The 25,184-nt window shown below is 39.9% G+C and overlaps 1 protein-coding gene across 4 annotated transcripts in view; it reads right to left on the bottom strand.

The window, feature by feature from the left end:
• LOC141923441 (signal recognition particle subunit SRP54) overlaps positions 1 to 25,184 on the bottom strand; it is a 36,308-nt gene that overhangs the window by 7,488 nt on the left and 3,636 nt on the right. Inside the window, exons 3-16 of one of the 4 annotated variants that reach the window (XM_074824618.1) lie at positions 24,362 to 24,453; positions 23,698 to 23,782; positions 22,645 to 22,749; positions 21,347 to 21,413; positions 21,202 to 21,259; positions 20,353 to 20,503; positions 19,307 to 19,455; positions 17,832 to 17,932; positions 17,634 to 17,720; positions 17,134 to 17,207; positions 16,780 to 16,888; positions 15,858 to 16,028; positions 15,331 to 15,426; positions 14,217 to 14,684 (exon numbers count right to left, since the gene is read on the bottom strand). In XM_074824618.1, the coding sequence (XP_074680719.1) occupies positions 14,593 to 14,684; positions 15,331 to 15,426; positions 15,858 to 16,028; positions 16,780 to 16,888; positions 17,134 to 17,207; positions 17,634 to 17,720; positions 17,832 to 17,932; positions 19,307 to 19,455; positions 20,353 to 20,503; positions 21,202 to 21,259; positions 21,347 to 21,413; positions 22,645 to 22,749; positions 23,698 to 23,782; positions 24,362 to 24,453 (1,437 nt within the window). In that variant the 3' untranslated portion in view covers positions 14,217 to 14,592. Of the gene's footprint in view, positions 1 to 6,471; positions 6,649 to 8,736; positions 8,850 to 10,840; positions 11,048 to 14,216; positions 14,685 to 15,330; positions 15,427 to 15,857; positions 16,029 to 16,779; positions 16,889 to 17,133; positions 17,208 to 17,633; positions 17,721 to 17,831; positions 17,933 to 19,306; positions 19,456 to 20,352; positions 20,504 to 21,201; positions 21,260 to 21,346; positions 21,414 to 22,644; positions 22,750 to 23,697; positions 23,783 to 24,361; positions 24,454 to 25,184 lie in introns of those variants that run through there. The other 3 variants (XM_074824621.1, XM_074824619.1, XM_074824620.1) reach the window with 3 other exon arrangements.

The following is a 25,184-nucleotide window of genomic DNA, read 5'->3' as shown; positions in this document are numbered from 1 at the left end:
TTGATCAATACTGGAAAACAGGACCCAAGTCAGGACCTACTAATATTCAGTAAGAACCACATACCAAGATACTGTATGTCAACCTCATTTGGCCAGAGAAGCCTTAATGTTCAGTCTGTAATCAACACAAGGACACAGTAATACTGTATTTCTTGACTGGAAACAAGGGGCAGCAGTATAAAACACAGGACACTGGTTTATTATAAGGGGACAGTATTTATCCTGCCATCAGTCTCTTTAGCATACATTTCTACAACACTTAATTATACTATTCAGCTATCCTGACTTTATTTTGTTATTTAAAATGGAAAACACAATGGTTATGACAACTGTTTTCTAAATTACAAAAAGTCTTAATGTACAGTTTTAATCCAAACACTGTATTTTAAGTAGGAATGAACATAATGGATTCAACCATTGATAAAACCAAGAGGGCTCTGATTCAACAACAGAACATGATTTTGTTTCCTAGTATGGGGCTGGCAAAGGGAGCGCACACGTGGTCCCTTGAACTTCTGAGTGCACCGTGTTCCTAAACAATCCACATCTGTATTTATTTTTGCCAGATTTCAGTCTTTAGTAATACCTGGACTTTTCAAAGAACGTATGGTTTCTTTTCGCCTGAGAAAATGGCAAAATGAGGAACAGAATCATTTCCTGATTTAAGAAAAAACAAATCCTGTATTTAAGAGTTGATATACACCACCAAATAGATACTTTTCCATTGTTTACTGTGCCAAGATGCATTTTAAATTCTTTTAATTATTGACTAGTCATTGCTATAACAGGTCCTTCAGAGTATGCACCATGTAAAACTAGGGCATCTAAGGCAAGACAGTGAAAACAAGATCAGAAACACAGGCACCCCATCCTCCATCAAAAAGCTTCTACTGTATTGAGTAGCTATTACTTTGTCAGTGACTATTTTTCTCCCCCATCCCCAAATTCTTAAAAGAAAATTAGAGTTCAATGGTCCTCACGAAAGAACTTTTTGCTATTTGAAGTTAAGCTCCTTTTAACTACAGGATATCAAGATAATCTTCCTGCAAGAATGTTTCAATCTTTCTGAGCACTGAAGGTTAATAAAATTAAATCCCTTCTGGAGCTTTGTGCAGAGATGTTCTCAGGATGAATTCTAAGGTTATCACCAACAGTTATATTGCTTATAGTTGCTCTGCAAAGACTTAACACTCTACCTTCTGCCTGTTCATGTAATAGGTAAATGCAACAAAGTCTATAGCAAGTGGCCCTCCCAGGATAAACAGATTATCTTCTAGAACAGGTTACAGAAATTTAATTACTACAAAATAAAGTTTTGGTGGACAGAAGCCAAAGGAGATTTACATATAAAGCGTAAGCATCTAAATTTTAGGAAAGAATAGAAGACTCAGTTAAAATTAAACCATTTATGTTATTAAAGCATTTAAATTTTAATTTGAGAACACTCAGATAATACTGAATGCTATTACTTAAAAAATCCAGGGGAAAATTTTGTTAAGCACACCCTGTGTTCTGGATTCAACTCATTCATAAAAAAACCCAAACCAAAATAAAACAGAATGGACACTCCAGTCCAAGAATGTTAATGAACGGAGTGCTGACCTATAGAAGAATCAGAGTAATTATTTCAAAGCAAATTTAAGACCCACTTCTTTTTGAGAATTTGTTTTGTTTTGAGTGGCAGCAGTTCATCACACTGAGTGCTTTGGTTATCATATTACCAGGATATATACATGTTACTTTGCTTAGTGAGAAAGACATTGTCATAGTCTGCTTAGCTCTAAAACACAATTAAACCAAGGTACTTACTGAAGATGTTTCTTTACAACACTGCAAAATATTTGTTTCCCTTTTAAACACATTCAGAAGTTGCCAGGATGCCAATACCAGCTGAGCTTTGAAATTTCATGATGCAAAGTTCCTATTCAAAATATTAAATGTGCTTTTTCTAAAAATAAATTGGACCAGAAACAGCTATTACGTGCAGCATACTTTTTTGTATCCCAACTGAGATAACAAGTTTTAGACATGCTGGTCTCAGCAAACTGACTATTTAATTGCTTTTATAGAAATCCTACAATAAAAACATTTTTAAGGCAGCTGTTGGCTATAACATCAAAGCTCAGCTTGGACTAACATTTCTTCAATTGACTGGCTCAGCTGGGATACACGAAGCATGCAGCAGATCAGGTAAACTTCATTTAATGGCAACCCTTGGTCTAATCAGGTTTATTCTGTCAAGGTAAAAGGCAATACATAATAAGGCATACTGTGCTCCACAATAAACTATTCTGGTTTGGGGGGTCCTTTTATTAAAAAGTGTAATAAAAATTAAGGATTTCATAAACTATAAAAGGAGAATAAAGAAATCTTAACTGTGCCATACAATATAATTTTTGGTATTCAGAAAAAAAATCCATATTAGGAAAGCAGAACAATCATGCAGCACTCCTGGCTGTTGTGCATGTTTGAGGGCTCTTTACTTAAGTGTCCATTTGTACAGCAGTGTACACGTCTCTGGCCCCACAACATGTACATCAAGGCTCATGAGCCTTCCACCACTGCACTGCAGTGGAACTCTTCTACTGAGAGGAAGTGGCACAAAAAATTATACAGATCTGGTCCCCTGCTAATCATAGTTGGGAAAAAAATCTCTTACACATCCATGGATATCTGACAGTGGGTAACAGATCTGACTCTGAAGATACCTGAACATTACCATAATATTCAGTAAGTTTCACAGTTCTTCCATTTCTTCAAGTAAAACCTTAGGGAGGAAAAAAACCAAACAATACCCAGCAAGGCAGCTTAACATCTACTCATTGTTTGGGAGTATAATACATTTAGTTTCAATCTATAAACTTCAGGTATATTTTATACTGATGATATCCACCTGCTCTGAGGCTAATGTTACTTTTTGTTGTATACATGAACTGCCTAGCAAGAAAAAGATAGCAGTACCATCAACCCATCCAAGATAAAATGCAACAGCTTCACCTGCGAATCGCTAGGAACCCCAGTCCCAGTTGAATTCCCATAGTCTCACTGCAGCTCAGTCCTCAAGCCACTCTTTTTTTCTTCAAGATAAATTAATTTTACAGAGGAGAAAAAAAGAACTGATTGACAGTCCTTCCCAAAGCAAACCCCTTCCACCACTTCTTCAGAAGAAAATGAGCAGAAAATCAAACTCTTCACTGCAGTCCCTCCAACAAAGCCAAGCTCTCCCAGGATGGATATGCATATAAATAAATACAGGGCCTACTACTGTACAGTAAATAGAGAGCTTCAACCACAACATTTCTTAATTATGGATTCCCAAACGATGGTGCAGAAGTAATTTCAACAGCAATGTCAAGCAGGAAACAAGGCACCAGTGTCTGTGCATGCAAAGAGTCTTATCTGAAGCGTGGGAACAAGCAGCTCTACACCAGCACCTGCCTCCAGCTTGCACCCAGGCAGGACTAGCTGCTACACAAAGCAACAATTCCCGGCTGCCTGACCACACACCAGCACCCAGAAGGACCCAGCCAATTTCAGAGTCTCCACCTCTAGCTCAGTACAGGCAACCAAGCCCAACCAGGGCCAGGAAGGGAGCCCTGCCAGCAGGCAGGGAACAGGACTGCAGACCCACTTTACTGGAGTAAGAATCGTCGCAGGAGGGTAGAGAAAAGTGGTGGTTGGGACACCAGTTCGTCAGGGTGCCATAAAAGAAACATGAGACTGGGGATGTGGAGAGATGAAGAGGTGGGATGCAGATCTTGTTTGAGACTGACTGCCATAGGGTGGGAGCTGCTGCCACCACTGCTGGCATGCACAGCTACGAGCTTTGCAAATACACTATCAGTACAAAATAGATTGTCAGACATGCCAACAGTATAAAAAAGATTATATATTTCATTTTACCTCTAAGTATAGATCCAGAATCATTGACAAAAAGGAAAACGTATTTTAGCAGCTGCAGTACACACTATGGGAGAGAGCTTTCATTGTCAAAACTCCACTTGAATTTGGGCCAATAAATGGAGACTCCATTCACACGTCACAGAATGATAGAATGGTTTGGGTTGGAAAGGACCTTAAAGATCATCTAGTTCCAAGCCCCCTGCCTTGGCCAGGGACACCTTCCACTAGACCAGGTTGCTCAAAGCCCCGTCCAACCTGGCCTTGAACACTTCCAGGGAGGGGGCAGCCACAGCTTCTCTGGGCAACCTGTCACAGTAGAGAATTTCTTCCTCTATCTAATCTAAATCTACCCTCTTTCAGTTTAAAACCATTACCCCTCATCCTATCCCTACACTCCCTAATGAAGAGTCCCTCCCCATCTTTCCTGTAGGCCCCCTTTAAGTACTGGAAGGCCACTATAAGGTCTCCCTGGAGCCTTCGCTTCTCCAGGCTGAACAATCCCAACTCTCAACCTGTCCCCATAGGGGAGGTGCTCCAGCCCCCTGATCATCTTCGTGGCCTCCTCTGGACTTGTTCAAGCAGGTCCATGTCCTTCTTATGTTGGAGACCCGAGTTGGACACAGTACTCCAGGTGGAGTCTCACAAGAGTGGAGTAGAGGGGGAGAATCCCCTCCCTCGACCTGCTGGCCACACTTCTCTTGATGCAGCCCAGGACACGGTTGGCTTTCTGGGCTGTGAGCGCACACTGCTGGCTCATAGTCAGTTTTCCATCCACTAATACCTGCAAGTCCTTCTCCGCTGGGCTGATCTCAGTCCACTCATCACTCAGCCTGTATCTGTGCTTGGGATTGCCCCGACCCATGTGCAGGACCTTGCACTTGGCCTTGTTGAATTTCATGAGGTTCACATGGGCCCACATCTCCAGCCTGTCCAGGTCCCTCTGGATGGCACATCCCTTCCTCCAGCGTGTCGACTGCACCACACAGCTTGGTGTCGTTGGCAAACTTGCAGAGGGTGCACTCAGTCCCGCTGTCCGTGTCTCCAACAAAGATGTTAAACAAGTGCCGGTCCCAACACCGACCCCTGAGGAATGTCACTTGTCACTGCTCTCCAGTCGAACATTGAGCCATTGACTGCAACTCTGAGTGTGACCATCCAACCAATTCCTTATCCACCAAGTGGTCCATCCATCAAATCCACATCTCTCCAATTTAGAGACAAGGATGTCGTACCAGGACAGTGTCAAAAGATTTGCACAAGTCCAGGTAGATGACATCAGTTGCTCTACCCTTGTTCTTCAATGCTGTAACCACATTGTAGAGGGACACCAACTTTGTCAGGCACAATTTTCCCTTAGTGAAGCCATGTTGGCTGTCACCAATCACCTCCTTATTTTCCATGTGCCTTAGCACAGTTTCCAAGAGGATCCACTCCATGATCTTGCTAGGCATAGAGGGGAGACTGACTGGCCTGTAGTTCCCCAGGTCTTCCTTTTTTACCTTTTTAAAAATGGGGGTTATGTTTCCCCTTTTCCAGTTGGTGGGAACTTCACCAGACTGCCACAACTTCTCAAATATGATGGATAGTGGCTTGGCCACTTCATCTGCCAGTTCCTCAGGACCCATGGATGCATCTCATTAGGTCCCATGGACTTGTGCACCTTCACGTTTCTTGGATGGTCTTCTCCTACAGTGGGTGGTTCTTCATTCTCCCAGTCCCTGCTTTTGCCTTCTGTATCTTGGACAGTGTGGCTGGAGAACTTGCTGGTGAAGACTGAGGCAAAAAAGTCATTGAGTACCTCAGCCTTCTCCATATCCCAGGTAACCAGGTCTCCCATTTCCTTCTGGAGAGAGCTCACACTTTCCCTAGTCTTCTTTTTATCATCGACGTACCTATAGAAGCTTTTCTTGTTTGCCCTTGACATCCCTGGCCAGATTTAATTCTATCAGGGCTTTAGCTTTCCTAACCTGATCCCTGGTCAAGCAACATTGTAACAGCTTACCACACAGATGAACTTTACATACATGGACTAGGCAGGTCCTTTAAAACCTGTTTTTTTCATGTATCATGAATTACACCAGTTTTCCTTTATTTCTGCAAGTCATCTGTTTCTTTCCCTCCTATACTTTTATATTTAAATACTCCTCCTATACTTTTATAATTATATAAAATTGCTGGTATGGTAACACTAAATTACAGGTTCAACTCTCCACTGTCACCAAACATAAGGAAACAAATGCCTTCCCTGCACATTTTTTTAAACAGTATGAATCAAAGGAGACACTAAGCAAATATTATTAGAGGGGGAAATGCTGGAGAGGACAGACTAGAACCGTGAAAAAATGAAACCTATTTCTAATTAACAGGGCTACTTTAGTGGAGAAGGACTCCAGGACAAAACTTCTCAGGAATACTTCTCACAGGTTTCTCAGTTCCTAGAGCCAATCAAATTAATGGAATCTTTAATACTAAATACTAAATCAGATTTGTGACACAAAAATTGAAGTGTGAAATGTGGGTAGTTACCCAGTGAACCAGAAGTAGCAATTTATCAAGTAAAATACCTACAGGATCTACAGGCGGCAACAGGTCCTTTTTCTCTTGTTCATCTTCCTCTTCATCTGTGCTATATTCTTCCATTGTTTCTCCACTTGCAAAATGAATAACCCTCCTTGGAATTTTCTTCTTCTTTCCTATGACACCCAGCTCGACATTCTCAAAGCCTCTATCTCCATTTGCAAGTTGCTATGAAGAAGAAAAAAAAAATCATTATCTCAAGTACATGCTTCTGGAAAAGTTCCTCCTTAAATACTTCATGAGATATTTAAAATATTTTAGATTGATTAGCATACGCTACGAACATTTGCAAGAGCTTGGTTGTAGATAAAAAGTAAGACTGAAACAGTATTGTTTGCAGATACATAAAAAGTGATCTCTTCACTAAAAATAACAAAAAGGTAAGGTCCTTCAATTCAGCAAGGACAGGTGGTATTAAAAACATCTATTCCAAAAGAGCACTGTGTTATCAGTGGGATGTTTTTCTTTAAATAATTTGATGAGCACATAAGTGTTAATATTTAAAAGTATTGTTGGTTTTGGAATGAATACCTAGTGAAATTAATCAAGTAGTTCACAGGCTGTAGCCACCTCTTTGCAAGCTTAGACAGACACCTCTAGCACAAAAGAGAACTGAATGAAGGATAACTAAGCAGCCAGGCTCAAGCTTTAAAAAGATGCACCAAGAAATCTGCCTCTGTGGGCTTTCATCAACAATTACAATTAGTACAAGGGACCACGCTAAAAGAACACTTAGTTTTGTGGCTAAGGACCTATAAAAAGAGAAGAACAATGTCTGGTTTTGTTCTTCCAGCTGCTGAATACTACAATGCAGTCTTTGGGTCACAGCATTAAAAAAATACACTTCCAGTTCAAAGGCCAATCAATAATTCTTTAGGTTAGTAACCTGTGGCCAGAGAATTTTAGTAAGGTTTTGTATTTTATCTACAAAACAAACGCCTTCACCTTGGTAGAGCTTTTAGATACTACTGCACCAAATGCATAAAACCGTTTTGAAAACACTTCTGTCATACAGAGGACACAGAAGTTAGGAAATTCCAGACATATGTTTTTAATGTACCACAAAGGTTTTTAAAAATGCACAAGCTCATGTAACTTAAAACTGTGACATAAGGAATGAGATATGTGTATGTGTACACAGAATTCAGGTTGCACAAAATGAGCACATTCCAATTTTCCACTTCTTGTCTATGCATTCTTGTTTCCACAGAGACAATTCAAAATTATTTTAAAAAATACGTATTTTATCACATAGTTGTAAGACATCCCATAACCACTGCAAGCACAGCATCATCATTCCTGTCTCTTATGCTAGATCACATAAATTAGCTTTACAATGCAAACAGGCTTGGTTAGCTGGGAAAGCCAGTGGGCATGGTAGAAAGGAGCAGGAGGGGGCCCGTGGGGAGCAGAATGGCTTCCTTCATTCCAGGCACGGATTTTTCTCGTGCCCACAGAGAAGAGGGAGGGAAGGTAAAGTTCACGTGCCAAGCTCTACAGTGTGGAGAGGGAGCACACACATTCATTGTCTCTCCCAGCCCTCATACCACCGCCCCTCAAAACTGCAAGTCATTTCAGCTTCCCCATGCCTTTCTTTAGCTACCATGGCACATTTCAGATGTTTTCCTGGAGGTGCAGAGCAGAATCAAGTGGCAAGTTTTCAATGGGGTAATTCAGCTGAAACAGCATTACATTTTCACACAGGATTACATTTTCATGTAAAAAGACAAAACTGACTATCCGGAGCCCAGCGCACTCTCTCCGCTGCATTTCAGCCTTGGGAACAGAGCAGGAGCAGAACAGCAAAGCTACAAAAATACAAATGCTGAAAACAGTGAAGCAACCTAAAACCTAAACACAGGGAGCATTCCTTGTTGCTGTTATAAAAGCGGGTGCCACTTACTGCGACTCAGTTCTGTATTTTTTGGAGCAAAGAGCAGCACAGAATCGGCCTTTCATGAACATTTCACACTCCTTTATTGGCATCGTACAATGATGCCATTTTTCATGTTTAGTCACAGTGCTGAAGAGCACTATTTCTTGCAACACAACATCACAAATATTACTGTGATTAATAACAGCAAGCAACACGTGCCTTTCCTTAGAGCTCCTCTAAAGGCACAGTCTCTTCATCTGATTTTGGCTCATTTAACTCAAATGCTTCAAATATTTTAACTTAGAAGAAATTGTAGTTAATGTTTAAAGTTTAAAAAGCAGGCTTTAATTCCCTGCACAGCCATCCCACACTCCACTTACACTACCCACAGTAAGGAGCTCCATGTAGCTGGTACTGGTACAAAGTTTCAGATAAATGCAGTAGGTTCAAGACAGTAAGGATTCATCAAGAAACGATGAATTCAGTTTCCCTTAGTAATCTGGTTCAGAGTCCTAAATTATTAAATAAAATAAAAATAATTAATACATATCAGCTGTTGCTTTGGTTATTACCTAGTCAACAAACCTGGATGCAGGTTTTAGTCACCACTCTAGCATTTGCCCTTTCAATTTTTACATGCACAACATCAATAAAAGCCAACTCTCTCAGCTGCAAACAGAAAGTTCAGCATCAATAAATTTTATTTATCTTTCCAAAACTGTGGCAATGCAGATCCATTCTAGAATTGACAGCTAGACTCATTTTATGGCTCAAATGTTACAGTATCTCCTGTTTGAGGCTTTACACTTTTGACCTTCCTTTACAAATTTATTTTTCTTTTCCAATTCAAGAAGTTGTTACAAAGATCATTCTTCTAATCCACAGCTTTGATCAGGTTGCCACCTCATTTTTTCCACAGGCTTGTCCCTTTTCAACACATTATATGGGTCTTGAAAGACTCAGCATTTATCTTAACCTCATGCCATAGAAGTATTTACTTTGGCTTCTATTCCAGCAACTATTAGACACGAAGGCCAGTCCCCCTTGTGCTTTCACTACACTACCTAACACTCTGAAGGTATTCAGTTAACCACTGTAAAGCGACTTCCTTTTTCTTTTAGATGCCCTCTTGGAATTTTTCTTGGCTTTATGGCACCCATACAAACCTCACCTGTCAGGAAGTCAGCATCTGAAACTGCTGATCCTTGTTTACTCTCTTTACACCCACTCTCTTATCTCACTCTTTGGCCAGAAACAGAGAGAGCAGGGCACATTTGGACAGTGTGGGTACAATACCCAGCACAATGGCATTTCAGTCAACAACCAAAATGCCAAAATAAATAAATGACAATTAAGGATGAGGTGTGCCAGGACACCTGCAGGTAAGCTAGGAGAGCTCACACAACCAGTATTATGTGATGCAATTAACACAAAGTATTATCAAGAAGAGGAAGAAGAAAAGCAGAAAGTACTAGAGCGAGGAGATTATTCACTTTGGCATTTTTTAATGTCAGACTCAGATACCCTTCTGAGAGCTTATGACCCGAAATGCCAAAGTCTGTGATGTCCACTTTCCTTCAGAAGGATGAGTAATTCAATCTACACAAATCTACTGACCTGGCAGTGCTAGTTACTTAGCTAATGAGAAATATTTTTACCCATGCTATCCTGCCTGCCTTACTGATTTCATTTGTGTTACTATTTTTGACTAGCTTTTTTTGGGGGGTTTCATTGGGGTTTTTTTTTTGCACATTGACTTTCCACCTTTGTGTTTCAACTGAAACTAAACAGCATGGGTCTTTCTGAAACAGAAGACAACAAAACAACAGAGTCAGAAGATGACTGTAAGAAAAGACTCCCTCGGAATAACACGCCTTGGAAAAGCACCATAATCAGGGAAGGTGCAGTGCATTAAACCTTCAGCGTGAAGCCGAGGCCGCCGCGAGAGACGGCTGTGGAAGGGGTAGGAGAGCTCCCCAGGTCACAGCTAACTACGAGCTGCTGTCCCTGACCATCTCCATCGCCTCCGCAAACTTGGCAGCGCGGAGGGAAGAGGAAACCTGTCTCCATTTAACATTCATCAGGCTCGTTTGTAAGAGGCATTATCTGCTGGTGAACAGGAGACACCGGAGACACGCGTGCTCGCCGTGCTGACTGTAATTACAGAGCGCTGGAAGGACAGACTGACTGACTGACCTCCTCTCCCCGCCGCCAGGCCCCACGCCCCACCACCCACGGCGAAGGACCGGCCCGCGGCGGAGACTCCCCCCCTCCCGCACACCCCCGAGAGGGGGGGGGAGGCCAGGCCCCGGCCGCCCCCCACGCCCCGGCCGGACCCCAGCGCCGCCGCCCCTCGCTCCGCCGCGGCCCGAAGGGCCTCGCCCTCCTCCGGAGGCGGCCTCCGCCCGGGCTCTGCGGCGGGGCGGCCCGACCCCACCGGCAGCTCGGGGGAGAGGCCGCCCCACCGGCCCCGGCCCCGCTCACCTGCTCAGGCTCCATGGCGCAGGCGGCAGCCGCGGGGCCGGCGGCGGGCGCGCAGTAGAGGGTGATGGCGGACAGCCCCTGCTCCATCCTCCCGCCCGCCGCGGCGCCGGGGGAGGGCGGCAGCGGGCCCGCCGCGGCCCAGGGAGGCGAGCAGCCGGGCGGCGCCGCCCGTCACACCGCCCGCCCGCCGGGGCGGCGCCTGGAGCCCGCCGCGGCCTGCTGGGCCGCCGCCCGGCCCGAGGGGTGGGGTGCCCCGCCGGGGCTGGCGGCGATCGTAAGCCGCCACCCGCCCGGGAGAGGCGCTGGGGCGGGTCCCCCGGGAGCGGGACCGAGCCCCTCCCGGCCCCCGTCATTCCTCCTCTCTGCGCAGCAAGCGGAGCCGGGAGGGAGAGGGGAAGAGACCGGAGGCAGCCGGGCTGACAGGCACGGCCATACCTACACACTGAGGGTGGAGGGAAAACTCCGCGTGCTGCAGGGGAAATACACACGTCATCTTCCTGGCATATTGTAAAAATAGGCAAAATAATAGAATAATATTTTGAGAAGCGCATGAAGTTACTTGAGAGTAGTTGGGAGTCCTCTCTGGAGAAGGGCCAAGCTTGCGAAGCCTTTCAGTGCCTCGCATCGGCTCAATGCATCTTAAAGAATAAACCACAGAACAAGAAGGAAATGCAAACCGAGGGTGCCTGGGCCCCTGGGATGTGTCTGGGTGAGAAAATAACGTTTATTCCCAGCAGGCAACGAGAAGTGTTTGTCAGGTAACTGGTTTGCTCAACTGCTGCAGCAGAGAGCTGGGAGCCCTTGTCCCCAGAGCCTGGGCTGGGCAAGCCTTGCTGCAGGCAAGGGCCAGCGCTGACCCGGGCACCGTTAGCCAATGCCCGTTACTAGTGCGAGGAGCTAGAGGTGGAAGCATTTGAAACATCCTGTTTATGGGACTGAGGAGCCATTTTATTTTTTTATTTTGAAGGTCTCTCACTTTTACAGAACAACCACCATCTTCAAAAAAAAAGTAAATGTAACAGAGACCTATTTTTATATTAGTTTGCTGGATGTCAAAGCTTATTAACATCCTGTAATCAAAGAAAAGGGTGACTGGAGGATGTCACTGATTTTGACACAAGGGTGCACTGGTAAAACAGAAAGAGTTGAGTTTATGGATTACTCTCGTCCATTGGCTCCTCCTAGTGGTCTTCCCCGGGCACTACAATTACCTAATTAAACCCTTCCTTACCTACGTCTAGTTCTCAGCGAACTGCATTTAGCCATGTGTCCAGACAGCAAAACAGCAAACTTGCCTGAGCAGCAGCAACAGCTTTCAGTAAGATCAACACAGAAAGATAGACCTCAGTCTTCTAAGTATTTCCAGTGAAGTTTGTTTGCCTCTAACTTTTCAGGCTTCTTGTATGCCAGAGAAAACTCTTCACAGAACAGGGTGAGATCCTGTGGAAGATAAGTAGAAGCAGCCTAATGCAAGAAAAGGCTGCTGGGAGAGTTGTTTCTCATGGCACTTGCTGGTAGTGTTTTGCATAGCCTCTCCTAGGCTTGATGCAATTAAGTCTCCAGTTCAGAATACCAAATTGAGAGACCACATAGAACACTATTGCTTCTGTTCTCCTGCAACAACTTTAAGATTTTCTTCCACACCTTATACTCTGCAGGATCCACAAACATTAAAAAACTATTACCCACATTCCCTAAAATTGTTCTTCTTTAAAGCTATGACAGGATTTTATAGCTGGTCCTATACAGCTGAACTCTCCTTTTAAGTGCCTCCAACATATTTTTTTTTTTTTTTTTTAAATCCCTTGAGATCTTTAGACAAGTCTTTTCTACCTGGCATGTTAAGATGAAAGCAATATACTGCTATTTGTTTATTCCAGCATATACCTTAGAAATAACAATTGGCACATCTTACTCCTTCAAAGGAAATGCTTTCTGAACTTGCCCTTGCCTCTGCCAACACACAGCTAGTGTCAGCTCTCTTCCTGTCTGGTAGCAGTTTGGAAATGGTGGACTAAAGACTAAAGCTAGATGTATGCAATGAATTGAAAAGAGTTAATTGTTGGTAACTTGACAGTCTGACTGAGCTTGTCCAGAAGCACAGTGCTCCACTGTTCATCCTCAATATGTCTATTCATGTTTGATTTCCATCAAAAACATTCAACTTATCTATTCTCCCCTACCAACTGCATTCCAAACCAGGATTTATTTGCTCCTCTTTGCTGCATGATTTTGTATATTGCATTGGTTTGTACTGCTCAAGAACTGAAAATACTATTAAAAAAGAGTTTAGTAAACACACACCACTTAAATAGCAGAGGACAGCTCCCTCCCAGACTGGTGATATGCAAGGACTCATTCTTTTGTTACATTTAAAACAGTAAGACCCAACTTAACTGATCCTTTTACATGCATAAAATGGGGCGCTGTAGGTGAATGGCATACCTGAGGATTTTTCAGCAGCCTCCATACATTGAATACATGTACCACTGGTCACGCAAAAGGTACTTCCACACTGTAAACTAAGTTACAGCATACCTTATGTTTGAATAGCTTATATACGTAATTATGCTATTGTGCTAATAACTGCCTGCTGTGTTAGCTGCCACCTTCTCAAGAACTGGCTGACAGAGGGACACACTTGTTTTAATGACTGCATTTAATTTTTATCTTATCTAAGCAGAAATGGGTATCCATTTACAACCCAAGCATTCTGCAGTATATTAAAATAAATTCATAATACACCCTCTTGCCTTAAGGGCGAAAAATCTTACCATATTCACCAAGATGTACATTGGATTTCAAGGTTCATCTGGTCTACCTAGTTTCTGAAGCATACCTGTAGATTCCACCTTTGAGACCAACACAGTAAACTGACATATTAAAAGAAGAAATGCTATAGGAAATATAAGATCAGACTGTAGCTGAATTGGGGCATTATGCTCTCTCAGATACAGCTATCTGTGTCTGTTTTAAGTTCAGTACCAGAGCAAAATTCCATCTAGTATGTGTTAGAAATTATCTCCATAACAGAACTGCTTAATTGGCAAGCCGGTATGAAGATTATCTTCAGTATATGAGACAGCTTGATATCTGCATACCTGTGTGGTTTTAGTCACTTTATTCTCTATGTATAGGGAAAGAATGATAAAATTCTGGAGAACAAAGTTTTGTACAAACCTGAGCACAGCACATCTACCTTCTAAAAATGGTCCAAGGAGAACACCTGAGCAGCAACAGCACAGTTCAGATACAGAATTATTCTTACAGTATCTATGCCAAACATGAGTTACAGTTATTAGAGACAAACCAAACTAAGGAAATCTCATTGCATACTGATAAAGGGCAGTTATGAAAGAACTGAAGAAACAGGCCATTTCCTTGTTTATAACCACTGAAATTTTATTTTACAGTATATTTGTGACATTTTATGTTACTATAACCAAAGATCAGGGTTGTTTACAAATATAATGGCTGCCATTTGATGTAAACAATTAAAAAGTGTCTCTAAATATTAAAATTTTACATTATGATTTTGTTTTATTAAATTGAATTACTCTTGTGCCATCAGGTATTAGTGGAGAGGAACTAATTTAAGCAAAAATAGTTTTCAGAAATTAGATGTAGAAACTGAGAAGCCTGAATAAGATTTCAAAAGACCACTCCCCCATCACTGTAAAAAGGAAGAAAGCAAATTCATTGCAACTTCAATGAAAGAAGAGTCAACCAAGTCCATTTTTATTAAGGCTTCTTTACATATTATTGAATCCCATCATGCCTTTCATATTCCCAGCAGCACCTTGTTGAAATTGTCTCATCATTGACTGCAATCCTGCCATGCCACCTGTAGAAAATAAGAAAATGGATGTGTAAACTCTGAAGCACAACTATCTTGCTTCTAAGGCCTCATTACAGCACACACATTATTTCAGTAATATACAAATGCAAAAGCCCAAGATTGTCAAGCCAGGTTTAAATGGCTACTGAAAATGGGCAACTGAGTAATTACAGAAAGGTCTGCAAAACATCAGGCTTAAAGTAGGTTTTAGGATGACCTGTGCATTGAGATTTAGACAAAAGAAAAAATCCTTGAAGGAATGACCATTATCAATTAGTAAGGTTCCAATATGGGAGTCCTGTCTTAAAGCTGCTCTTGTCAAACTTAATTATCTGAGGCAAAGCTCAGAAGGGAAGGGAAGTTTAGGAATAGATTTGCTTTACCACAGTCATGCTTCAAGTCATGACTTTACTATTTCATCAGACACCACTACAATTGCTCATTTTGAGACCTGAATCCAAACAGACTAGATTAAACACTGGTAAGTGCAAAGCAGTCATAACAGACTAAACTTTCTGATTCTTGTTAGAAAACCTAGAAATACTTAATACTGATATAATGTACATCCTCACATCACCTTCCTCACTTCTATATTTCAAATGCTCCAACGTAATTGGTACTCCTCTCAAAGCTGTAAAAAGCCAACACATACCCATATGGTGAAGAACTCTTGGATCCATCATCTTTGCCATCTGTTGGTTCAGTTTGGCCAGCTGTGATGGGTTTACATTCTTTGACATATCACCGCCTAAAAAAAAAAAGAAAAAAGCAATCGTGATAAAGTGGATTAATATATGAGGCTAAAAATAAATCAAGATTTTACCTCCTAAATCTAGATTCAAATCCATTAGTCCATGATCAAAAGTTACATCAGCCACTTAAAAGTATTTAAGGATCACAGTCCCTGTGCCCCACATAACAGACTAAAGTGTGAGTATTGTAGTAGTAATGAACTCTACACCGATAAAGCCAAAAATACAGTAGTTCTTACTGCTAATTTACACATTACTGTCATGAAAAACAGTGCAGCTCTTAGTAGTTACATAAGAGCTTTTAAACATAATGAAAATGAGTGAACTGTAACTCGCTTCTCGCAACACCTAGTTGATATTTTTATATTTCCTTGTGTTCTCACATCAAGTGACCTCCCCACCGAGTTAATATTTTACTTTTTTTTACCTTTGAAAAGCCCTTTGATGCCTCCCATCTTTTTCACCATCTGTGCAAACTTAGTGTACTGGGTCAAAAGTTCCTGAACATCTCTGGTAGAAACACCTGAACCTCTTGCTACTCTTTGGATTCTTCCTGGCTGCTTACTGAAAACTTTGGCACCATCTGTACTGTCAAGTTCTGCAATTACAGTGTGGGAAAGAAAAATCCGTTCAGTTACTGACATTAAAATCTGTTACAGCTGGTAGAAAACTTGTTCTCATTATTGTTGAGAATTTAGTTTTGAGTCAGAGAACAAAAACTAGTTTTAGAAGTGACGATGCAGAATTTTACATAAAATTGATATTATATGTTCTAGGGAATAGTACTAAAAAGCTGTTATGCTCATATGTCAATCACCGTGATAGAAAAACTTGCCTGAATAATGCTCTCAGCATACTTGGTCTTAAGTCGTATTAACGGGTTTAGCACAAGGGTAAAAGCATGTGGATTAGAAACAACACACCTTGAATCCCAGAGACCAGGCTATGTCACCAAGTAAATTTGAGGGTGGGTAGAAAGACAGACAGCAGTGACAGATTAATCATGAATGTAACTTTTAAATTTGCAATTATAGTGTTAATAACTTAAGAAGCATAGTTACAGTATAAAAAAACCCATTAATTTCCAATAGAATGCTTCAAAAATTCGACCTATTCTACACAAGACAGAGCACCAGGCAATTGTCAAGGTATCTCTAAATATTTAGACTTATTGAGAAAGTTTGAAACACATATGTATTCTCTGCCATTTCTCAGAGTGATAAATACTCCTCATCATTTTGTTCCTGTAGACGCATGCTGCTTTATGTCCAAGTTGTTTCCAAAGAGATCTCTGTAAATAAGCTTGTTCAACAATGGAGAAAAGAAATAGTGGGTGAAGTTTGTTTTACCTTGGTCATTCATACTGTCCATTATAGTCATCAGTTTCTTTAGCCTTGCCATTGATTCCTGTTCATTGCCTTTACTCATGAAGTCAGTTCCAAAACCAGGGATCATACCCTTGTTTTTAAAATGGAAAACAAAAGCTGTGTCAGAATAGGCAAAGCTAACTTTAATTAAGCAGCCAGAAACATAGACAGCACATTTATTTCAGCAGTTATGTATCACAGTAAGCAAATCATTTTGCCTTTTTGAAGAACATAAAGCACAGAGTCTAGCACCAGTTTCAACGAAGCGTTCTAAGTTTACAGCAGAAGTTTGTCAATAAATGAAAATCTGATTAAATTATTTTGGGGATAACTAACCAAGATCTGACTGAATGGTCCCATTTTCATGATGTTTTGGAATTGTTCATACATATCTCTTAACGTAAATTGACCTGAAGTACAACAAAAAAAATAAGAAGATTAGAAAAGTCTCACTAGCATTTTGGTCTTACTGTCCCTTTCTCAATTATTATTCTTTATATTTACAAGTTAAATACTATAATGCATGCATAAGTAGATGAACCTCTTCTCCACTATTAACATGGCTAAACCATTTTAGATGTCACACACTTTTAAGAGTTAAGCTAGTTATTCTGCAGCTAGACAGTTATAGTCTGACAGACTTATCACTCAAAAAACGTAACTCAATTTACTTGCCTGCCATATTTATTAGAGAAAGAATAACCATTTTCACTATGCACATGAAACAAGTTACCTGTCTCTACATATAACTAATTCAGTGGTCTACATCCCTGAGAGAACCTGCCATGATTAGGTCACGGTAATACACCTGCATTCAGGCTTTGGGAATAACTTACCATGTTTGAGCTTTTCTATGAGTGCTTCATTATCATCCAACTTTAACTCATTTACTTTATCTATCAATCCTTCAATATCACCCATACCTGGGGGGGGGAGGAAAAAAAGCTCTTAAGTTAGTATTAAAAAAATTACACTTTGACTTTCTATTATCCAATTCAAAGTGTCTTTTAAGTACAGTTGTATGCAGTACATACCAAGAAGTTTGCTGATGAAAGGCTGTGTTTTAAAGGGTTCGAAGTCATCTATGTGTTCGCCAGTTCCAATAAAAATAATAGGACTCTTTGTGGCAGCAACTCTGCAGTAAAATATATTTTATGAAACGGCCTCTCAAAAACCACCCATCTTTTGTACCACCTAACAATCAGCTAGGCATCATCAACACAATGCATCCTCTCTGAAGTATCTTTCTTACTCCTCAAACTATTAATGCAAAAACATCCAGCATTTAGGATGGGTAGCTGGGAGTAGATGACAAGATGTTGCTCAAATTAGTACTTTGTAAAATACAAACTCTGCTTTGAAAAAAATCAGCAGAAATAGAAGTTGCTTATTTTCATTGCTGAGTTTAAGAAACTTGAGAGGAAAGGAAGAAAAATAAATTATCTCCATTTTATCCTAATATTGGAAGGCCAGATGAGACAGGCATTGATTACTTTTTCTTCAAGGTACCTCCCACAACAGATAGTAATCTCATTTTCAACACAGAAGAAAAAAATGCTTAGACATAAGAAAAATCAGAACCCTTTCATCAATCAATCACTCGCACTAGTTTTTAGATGAACTCAGCTACCAGTCTGCAAAAAGTATAGAACACAGTAGACTTAACGCATACAATCGCATGACAACTGCAACAAGCTTTCAGTATGTTCATTTTTCTCTTTAGTTTTCTACCACTATGCTATAAATAACAGCAAAATACATATGGCAGTTTAAGAACTCTAACACTTAAGATCAAAGTCAGTGATTTAGTATGTTGGTGTCAGTTAACTGACTGTTTTGACAAATCATCTCAGCTCCAGACAAGCTATATCATTGAAATGCAGCTGGAGATTAGTCTGACATGCCATCATATAAGGCTGAAGATAAAATGTAACATTTTCTAGAGAACAGAGTCTGTCAAGATACAGCACATGGGAAGTCCAACAAGAATGGAATTTGAAAAAGTATGACTGCAGACTGATTTTTTTACCAAGTTGTTGGACACTGGCAATCCAGAAGTTTGATTTGCATCACAGTTTTAAGGCCCTCAGATACGACTAGCTAGAGTTTTTCCCCTTTTGGAAAAAATCTTGGGTGTTAAACAAGAAGCAAAACATTTCAGGTCAGCCATATCTATTAAGTACAAATTTATATTTTTGATAAAAACTCCTGATATGCAAGACGCAATAAATATAATTGCTTGATGCTGTTCTCAGAAGACAGAAGTCTGACATGTGACAATAGACGCTACTATATAAGAAGTACATCATAGTATCTGATTCTGACTGATGTTAAATATCAATGGGTGATCCCATCCACCAGAAGTAGGGCAAGAACATAACTGTTAAATCTCAGATTCTGTACAGTGTGACAGTGATACTTTAACAGGACAGGTTTCTGCGAGACACTAACACATTTCATGGTCGTCCATGCACGGCCAGATGTTGGACACTTATGTCACAATACTTACGCACTAAGAGCTCCACCTCCTTTTGCATGTCCATCAAGCTTAGTAACAATAACAGAAGCTACATCTACTTTATCTTTGAAAGCTTTAGCTTGAGCTTCACAAGCTTGGCCAATGGAAGCATCCATCACATAAACAATGTTATCTGGTTGCTAGAGAAATGAGAGATACACAAAATAATAATTTCCTGCTTTCTTAAACAGTGTTTGTACATTGTGTTCAGCAGCAGAACTTACTGCAGTAGCAGTAAGGGCTGTGCAGTTTAAAACAAAAGAACAACTGTTTTATGAACAGTTTTGTCTAAGGACCATTTGAAAACTCTGATGCTGTATTACTATGTGAAAGACTTATCTACAACACAAAATATTAAAATTTAATAGGTTTACAGTTATTACTTATGTTTTGAGTGATTTTAGCCAGTATCTAAGCCAATAAGCTAATTAGTACCTACAATCAGTTAATGGCTAGCAACATCTTGCATTTGGTTTTACATTAAGAGCTTTAAGCCATCCATTCCTCTGAAAATAAGTTAGCCATTAGCAGTTGTGTGGGAAGTGTCATACTGTCATGCAAGACCACAGAATCAAACAAATAGCTAGACTTTTTAAACCCATAGAAAAAACACCAGCTTCATTTACATATCAAAACTGTTGAAAGTTATCCGGTCTTCTCTGTTTCAAGGCAATTATGACAATCACAGAAAATGTAGTACACACAGCTACAGGAAACCAGATCAGACTGGTTCTCTTATCTAGTTTCTCAATGCAGAGGTCCTGAAAAGAAAAAGTTAAAGCAGGAGCAGTAGCCTAGTTAGATGTGAGCATCCCTGAATTACAGATACAAGAATGAGAACTAACACAGAACTATCAAGCACTAATCATCCAGCCCTTGTTTATTCATATCCATTTGTAATTTCTAATATATTCTAGGAGTTAAAGAGTTGACACATTCCATAGGCATGAAATCCACAGAGAACATTAAGAAATAAACATAAATGAATTGTAGACAAACTACTATAACAAGTTACTGTATTTCTTGAAACTACTCACTATGGCATTAGCAACTTGTAACATCTCTTCAAACAAGGAGTCTTCCTGTTTGTGACGTCCACTTGTATCAACAATGATTATTTCAAAGTTTTCATTCTTAAATTTCTCAACACCTTCTGAGGCAATAATTACTGGATCCATTTCTGTATAACTGATCACAAAGAGAAACATATATATATGTACAATTCTTAGGTCCCAAAGAAACGAATTCAAATTTTCATCACTTGACTGCAAACTTGTTAATAGTAAATCTATCTGGATTTCAAGAAGGACTTCCTCTTATGTCAAGCAAAAATTGATTAAAAATATGCCTTCCTAAACCATTTAACCTTACTATTCAGTGAACTGAAACACAAAGGACTGTCTCACCTGCTGAAGAACACACTAAGTTCTACTAGCCCATCTCTGAAATAAGATTTAACTGAGCATCTAGACATCTCCAGTGAAGCTTAGGGGAAGTTATTTACTGCTTTATAAAAGCTATTTTAGGTCCACTGCTGCCCCTACTTGACAATAAAAATTAAGGGTCCAGAAATCATGTCCTTTGGTCTGTAAAGATACTTCCTGAAAATCTGAATGTGTCTGGTAAAGGCCTATAAATAGCTATACACTGAGAGAACATTCTAGGGAATTCTCCCTGGATGCCTGATCTCTTCTTACACTATCCTTACCTGATACTACTGGCAGACAGTATACTGAACTAGGCAGATTTTTTATTTGATCAGAGCAAATATAATTAAATCTAAGTAATTAGGCAACACTGAATGAGGCTTAGTGTGAGGTGTTAAATAAGGAACAATACATCATTGGTGTTGAATCTTCTCCAAACTGATTCTGAAAGATGCTTACCTCCCATAAAAGGGAATTCTTGCTTTTGTGGCATTCTGCTTTAACTGGTCAAAAGCACCTGTAAGACAGGTATAGTCAAGGGACTATTTAAAAAAAAAATAAATCTGTAAGTATTAAAGAACCATGCCATTAAAGACTGTATTACCTGCTCTGTACGTGTCTGCACATATTAAACATGTCTTCCAACCCTTCCTCTGATAGAAGTATGCTAACTGTGAAAAAAAATCCAAAACAAGTAGTTACAACAAAAACCCACTAGCAAGCACGACACTGTATAACAGCTTGTAAGTCACTGAAGTACGTACAGAGGACACAAAGTCAATCCAGCCTTCCTATAACTGAGACCACTTAGTAACACTGTGCAAGTATCAAATGTTAGCATCCCTGTTATTTAGAAAAATGTTATACAAATAATTATTAATGGCAAGATGAAAACAGCTGCTTGACTCTGCTTCCAATTTCAGACTCCTGAGCTAGGAATGACTACAAATAATCCCAGTTCACATTTTACTAACTCCTGGAATCCGCTTACTGTTAACACTGCAAATTAGACTAGCTTTTAGAAACTACCCAAAGCAGTAAGTACTTAATACGGAAGTACTGTAATGGCTACAACTTGTACAGCTCTGTTTCTGTATTTCCAGAGGAACAAAGATATTTCCATTGCAAGGACACATTTTAAAGAGATGGATGGAATCCTTACTTTCTTGTAACACTCAGCTTCACTGGTACAATGTAAACTCACTGACCAAAGACAAACTTCCAAAATATAGTTCGCCTACAGAAGCCCTAGGAAAGTCTTATGAAACCAGATAAGTGATATATTCAGTATAGCCTATGTGTAAATCTCAGGAGCAGATGACTGAAGAAAGCTACAAAGATGCATCAGTCTCTTTCCACAGGATAATTTTTCCTCCCAACAACCACCATAAATAGGTTAAGCACTGATTCAGAGCATTCTTTTTTAGCCTTAAAAATACAAATCCAAATTTTCTTGATGAATTTGGGGCTGGAAGAGTTTCACACCACCCACTCATACTTAACTGAGATATGTAACAGAGGCCAACTGCCACTGGTTCCCCTAAATAGGTAATGGAATGAGATAGGTTCGATTCATAGTACTATTCTTAAACCCAGAAGGTGACAAACAGAAAGAATCTTCCTATATTTCAATATACAGTATTGTTTCATCAAGAGTTTAGTTTAAAGAAGTCTTGAAGTCAGTCCTACAAGCCATAAATTGCCCCCCAAAAATATTACTTTGGACGTTCATGTCATCTCAGAAACCTCTCTGCAAAAATACCCCTACATTGTAATCAGTTAGCACTTTTCTACTAATAGAAACAGCACAGATCACAAGCAAATCCTACCAAAGGAATCCAATGACCACCACCTTCCCCAAGAAAAAAACCCAAACGTGCAAACAGATTCAGTGCAAGTTACCTTTGAACAGGTCGTTGTCTTACCACTTCCTTGCAAACCAACAAACATTATAATATTCTGTTTTCCTTTGGTAGGTGTCCATGCTTTGACTCCAGGATCCACAAGCTAAAGAATAAAGTATAACACACGTTGTAGAATTGAATTTCAGAAGCACAGAACAGTCAGTGTCACAGTCATGCTAGGTGCCTGGTTTTATACTCAATGGAGCAAACCAATTTTTCCAAATTCTAGTCTTAATTTAGCTTAGATGCTTGCTGATTTACAGTGAATACCAACAGCCTGTACAAGATATCTATAGTATGTAGTGTTCTGCATGATAATTCTATAAGAGTAACAGCATTAATATCTTTCTAACACCAAGCACCAAAGTCAGGGTGGCCTATAAATATGGCACAAGTACAACCAACACAGAAACATGACCTCCACCCCACCATCACTGCTCAAGATGGACCTCTTCTGGTGAGAATCCTACACTACAGAAGACTTTTCAGGGTTGCTGCCTCACTTCCCGAAAGAGTAGAAGGTGCATACAATCCAGAAAGCCATCATATGGGTGGGCACAGACTACATAAAACAGAAGACTATACTGTTAACTGGAAAGAGGATAGAATACTGATACCCAGGTGCTGATTTGACCAAGCAGGCAGATTAAAGAGAAATGTTGCTACAAATTGCTGGGTTGTTAGTTAACACTTTTTCAAAGCCTTGTAAATAGTTTGAACAAATCTTCATTAGAGTAGCAAAAGCATGTTTCTGGGACAACCAAAGATAGTCCAGAAGCTAACAGTACTTTATCCTTGTTTTGTCTTTAAATTTCAATTGAAGAGTAAGAACAGCTGAACTTGAAGCTTAAATTGAAGTTAGTCTGAGAGATGCCCAGGAAGTAGTTTCAATCAGAAGAATACTACTGTTTGCAATAGTAAGAAGGTTTACAGCAGAAAACATAACTGCAGGTATCACACAATAACCTTAACGCTTGGCTTGCTACTGTACTGCTTCCACAGACCAGGCTGTACAAGAAAAGTGACATAATACAGAATTTTTAAGTCCTACCTTAACAAGTTCCTTAAAGACAGCATGCTGAATCATTTTTCTTTTGTTAAGGCCAGATGCCATTTCTTCAAGATCAATTGCAGACCTGAATTTAGGAAAACCATGAAACTGCAGCATAACGTAAAGCATCACTTTAACCTAGTAATAAATTAAGTCTTTGCAGCTGGAACAGCACTCTGATTTGCCTCGAGCTTTCAGATAGGATGTATTTAACAAGAGACATGCATTGGAGATATTACTTCTGTATGCAGGACAATAACAGGTTTCTAGAATACTTGCATCTTTCAGACTTGCATCTACTTGAATTACACATCTGAAAATAGCCAAGGTAACAGTACTGGTCATATACACAGATCTATTTATATCCAGTACAGAACATGTGAAGATGAGGTGTCTAGGAATAACAAAGAACTTGTTTATTATACCACTCAACTGATGGCAGCAACAGTTTTTTCGAAACAAGACCGTAACAGCAGTAACTGGCTAAACCTAAAAGATTCTTTTGATGGAACTGGCTAGACATTTAGTTCAAACTGTATTTTCCTGGTAAAGGTAAACTGGGAGGGACTAAGAAAACCATATAAAGTTAGTTGTTCTTCTGTAACCTCAAATTACAACTTTTACAAACATCAGAAGTCAAATGCATTTTGATTATGTCACTTACTTGACATTTTCTCTGAGTTGCTTCACAAGTTTAATATTAACATCAGCTTCCAGTAATGCTGTACATACTTCTTTTAACATAGCATTTAAAACCTTTGGAGTATAAAAGAAAAAGTGGTTTTACAATACACAGTATTGACTAGGCCAGTATTAATTCAAAACAAGAATGCAAAAACCTATACATAAACAAGGCTTTTACAAATTAAACGCATGCAGTCCTACCATTACTTTGACTGCCACAAAAAAGTCTATACATTTGTTCCTACGTAAATGCAATTTAAATTGGGAAGAGTAATACTGGAAAAGAAGGGTCCTCAATTTGGAATATGGACACTTTAACAAAGTAACACAGAACACTTCCTATTGCATTAAGGATAACAGCAGCTCCTATAGTAGCAAGACTTCCTAAACTTCCCTATGGGTACCCCTTAGAGACAGTTGTAACAGAAACACACAAAAGAAATCTCTTAACATAACACAATCTCTGCAAATAAAAGTATTCCTTAAATGCAAGATGGACACGCTGCTATCTGCATTCTCAGCAGAAACTGGACTGCTGCTCTGGGGTATGCCTTTTTAGGCAAACCAGTGCCTCAGTTAGGAACCCACTTTAGTAGTTTAAGACTTTTCAAAGTGGAAAGTCTTGAACAAAGATTTTTTTTTTTTGATTAACACCTGCATAAATGGCCTTATTTGCACAGCTTGAGCTCTTGCAGGAAAAAGATTTCCACTGCTGAAAAAAATTAATTGGGCTATATTTGATTCAGTTAAGGATTTGTTGTCTCCCAGCTGAAGATTTGTTAAAACCTTTCCTCTATGCACAA

This window comes from Strix aluco, chromosome 4, assembly GCF_031877795.1.
Source record: "Strix aluco isolate bStrAlu1 chromosome 4, bStrAlu1.hap1, whole genome shotgun sequence".
Classification (NCBI taxonomy): Eukaryota; Metazoa; Chordata; class Aves; order Strigiformes; family Strigidae; genus Strix; species Strix aluco.
Note: the sequence above shows the minus strand (reverse complement) of the source record. Positions and strands in the feature narration are given on the sequence as shown.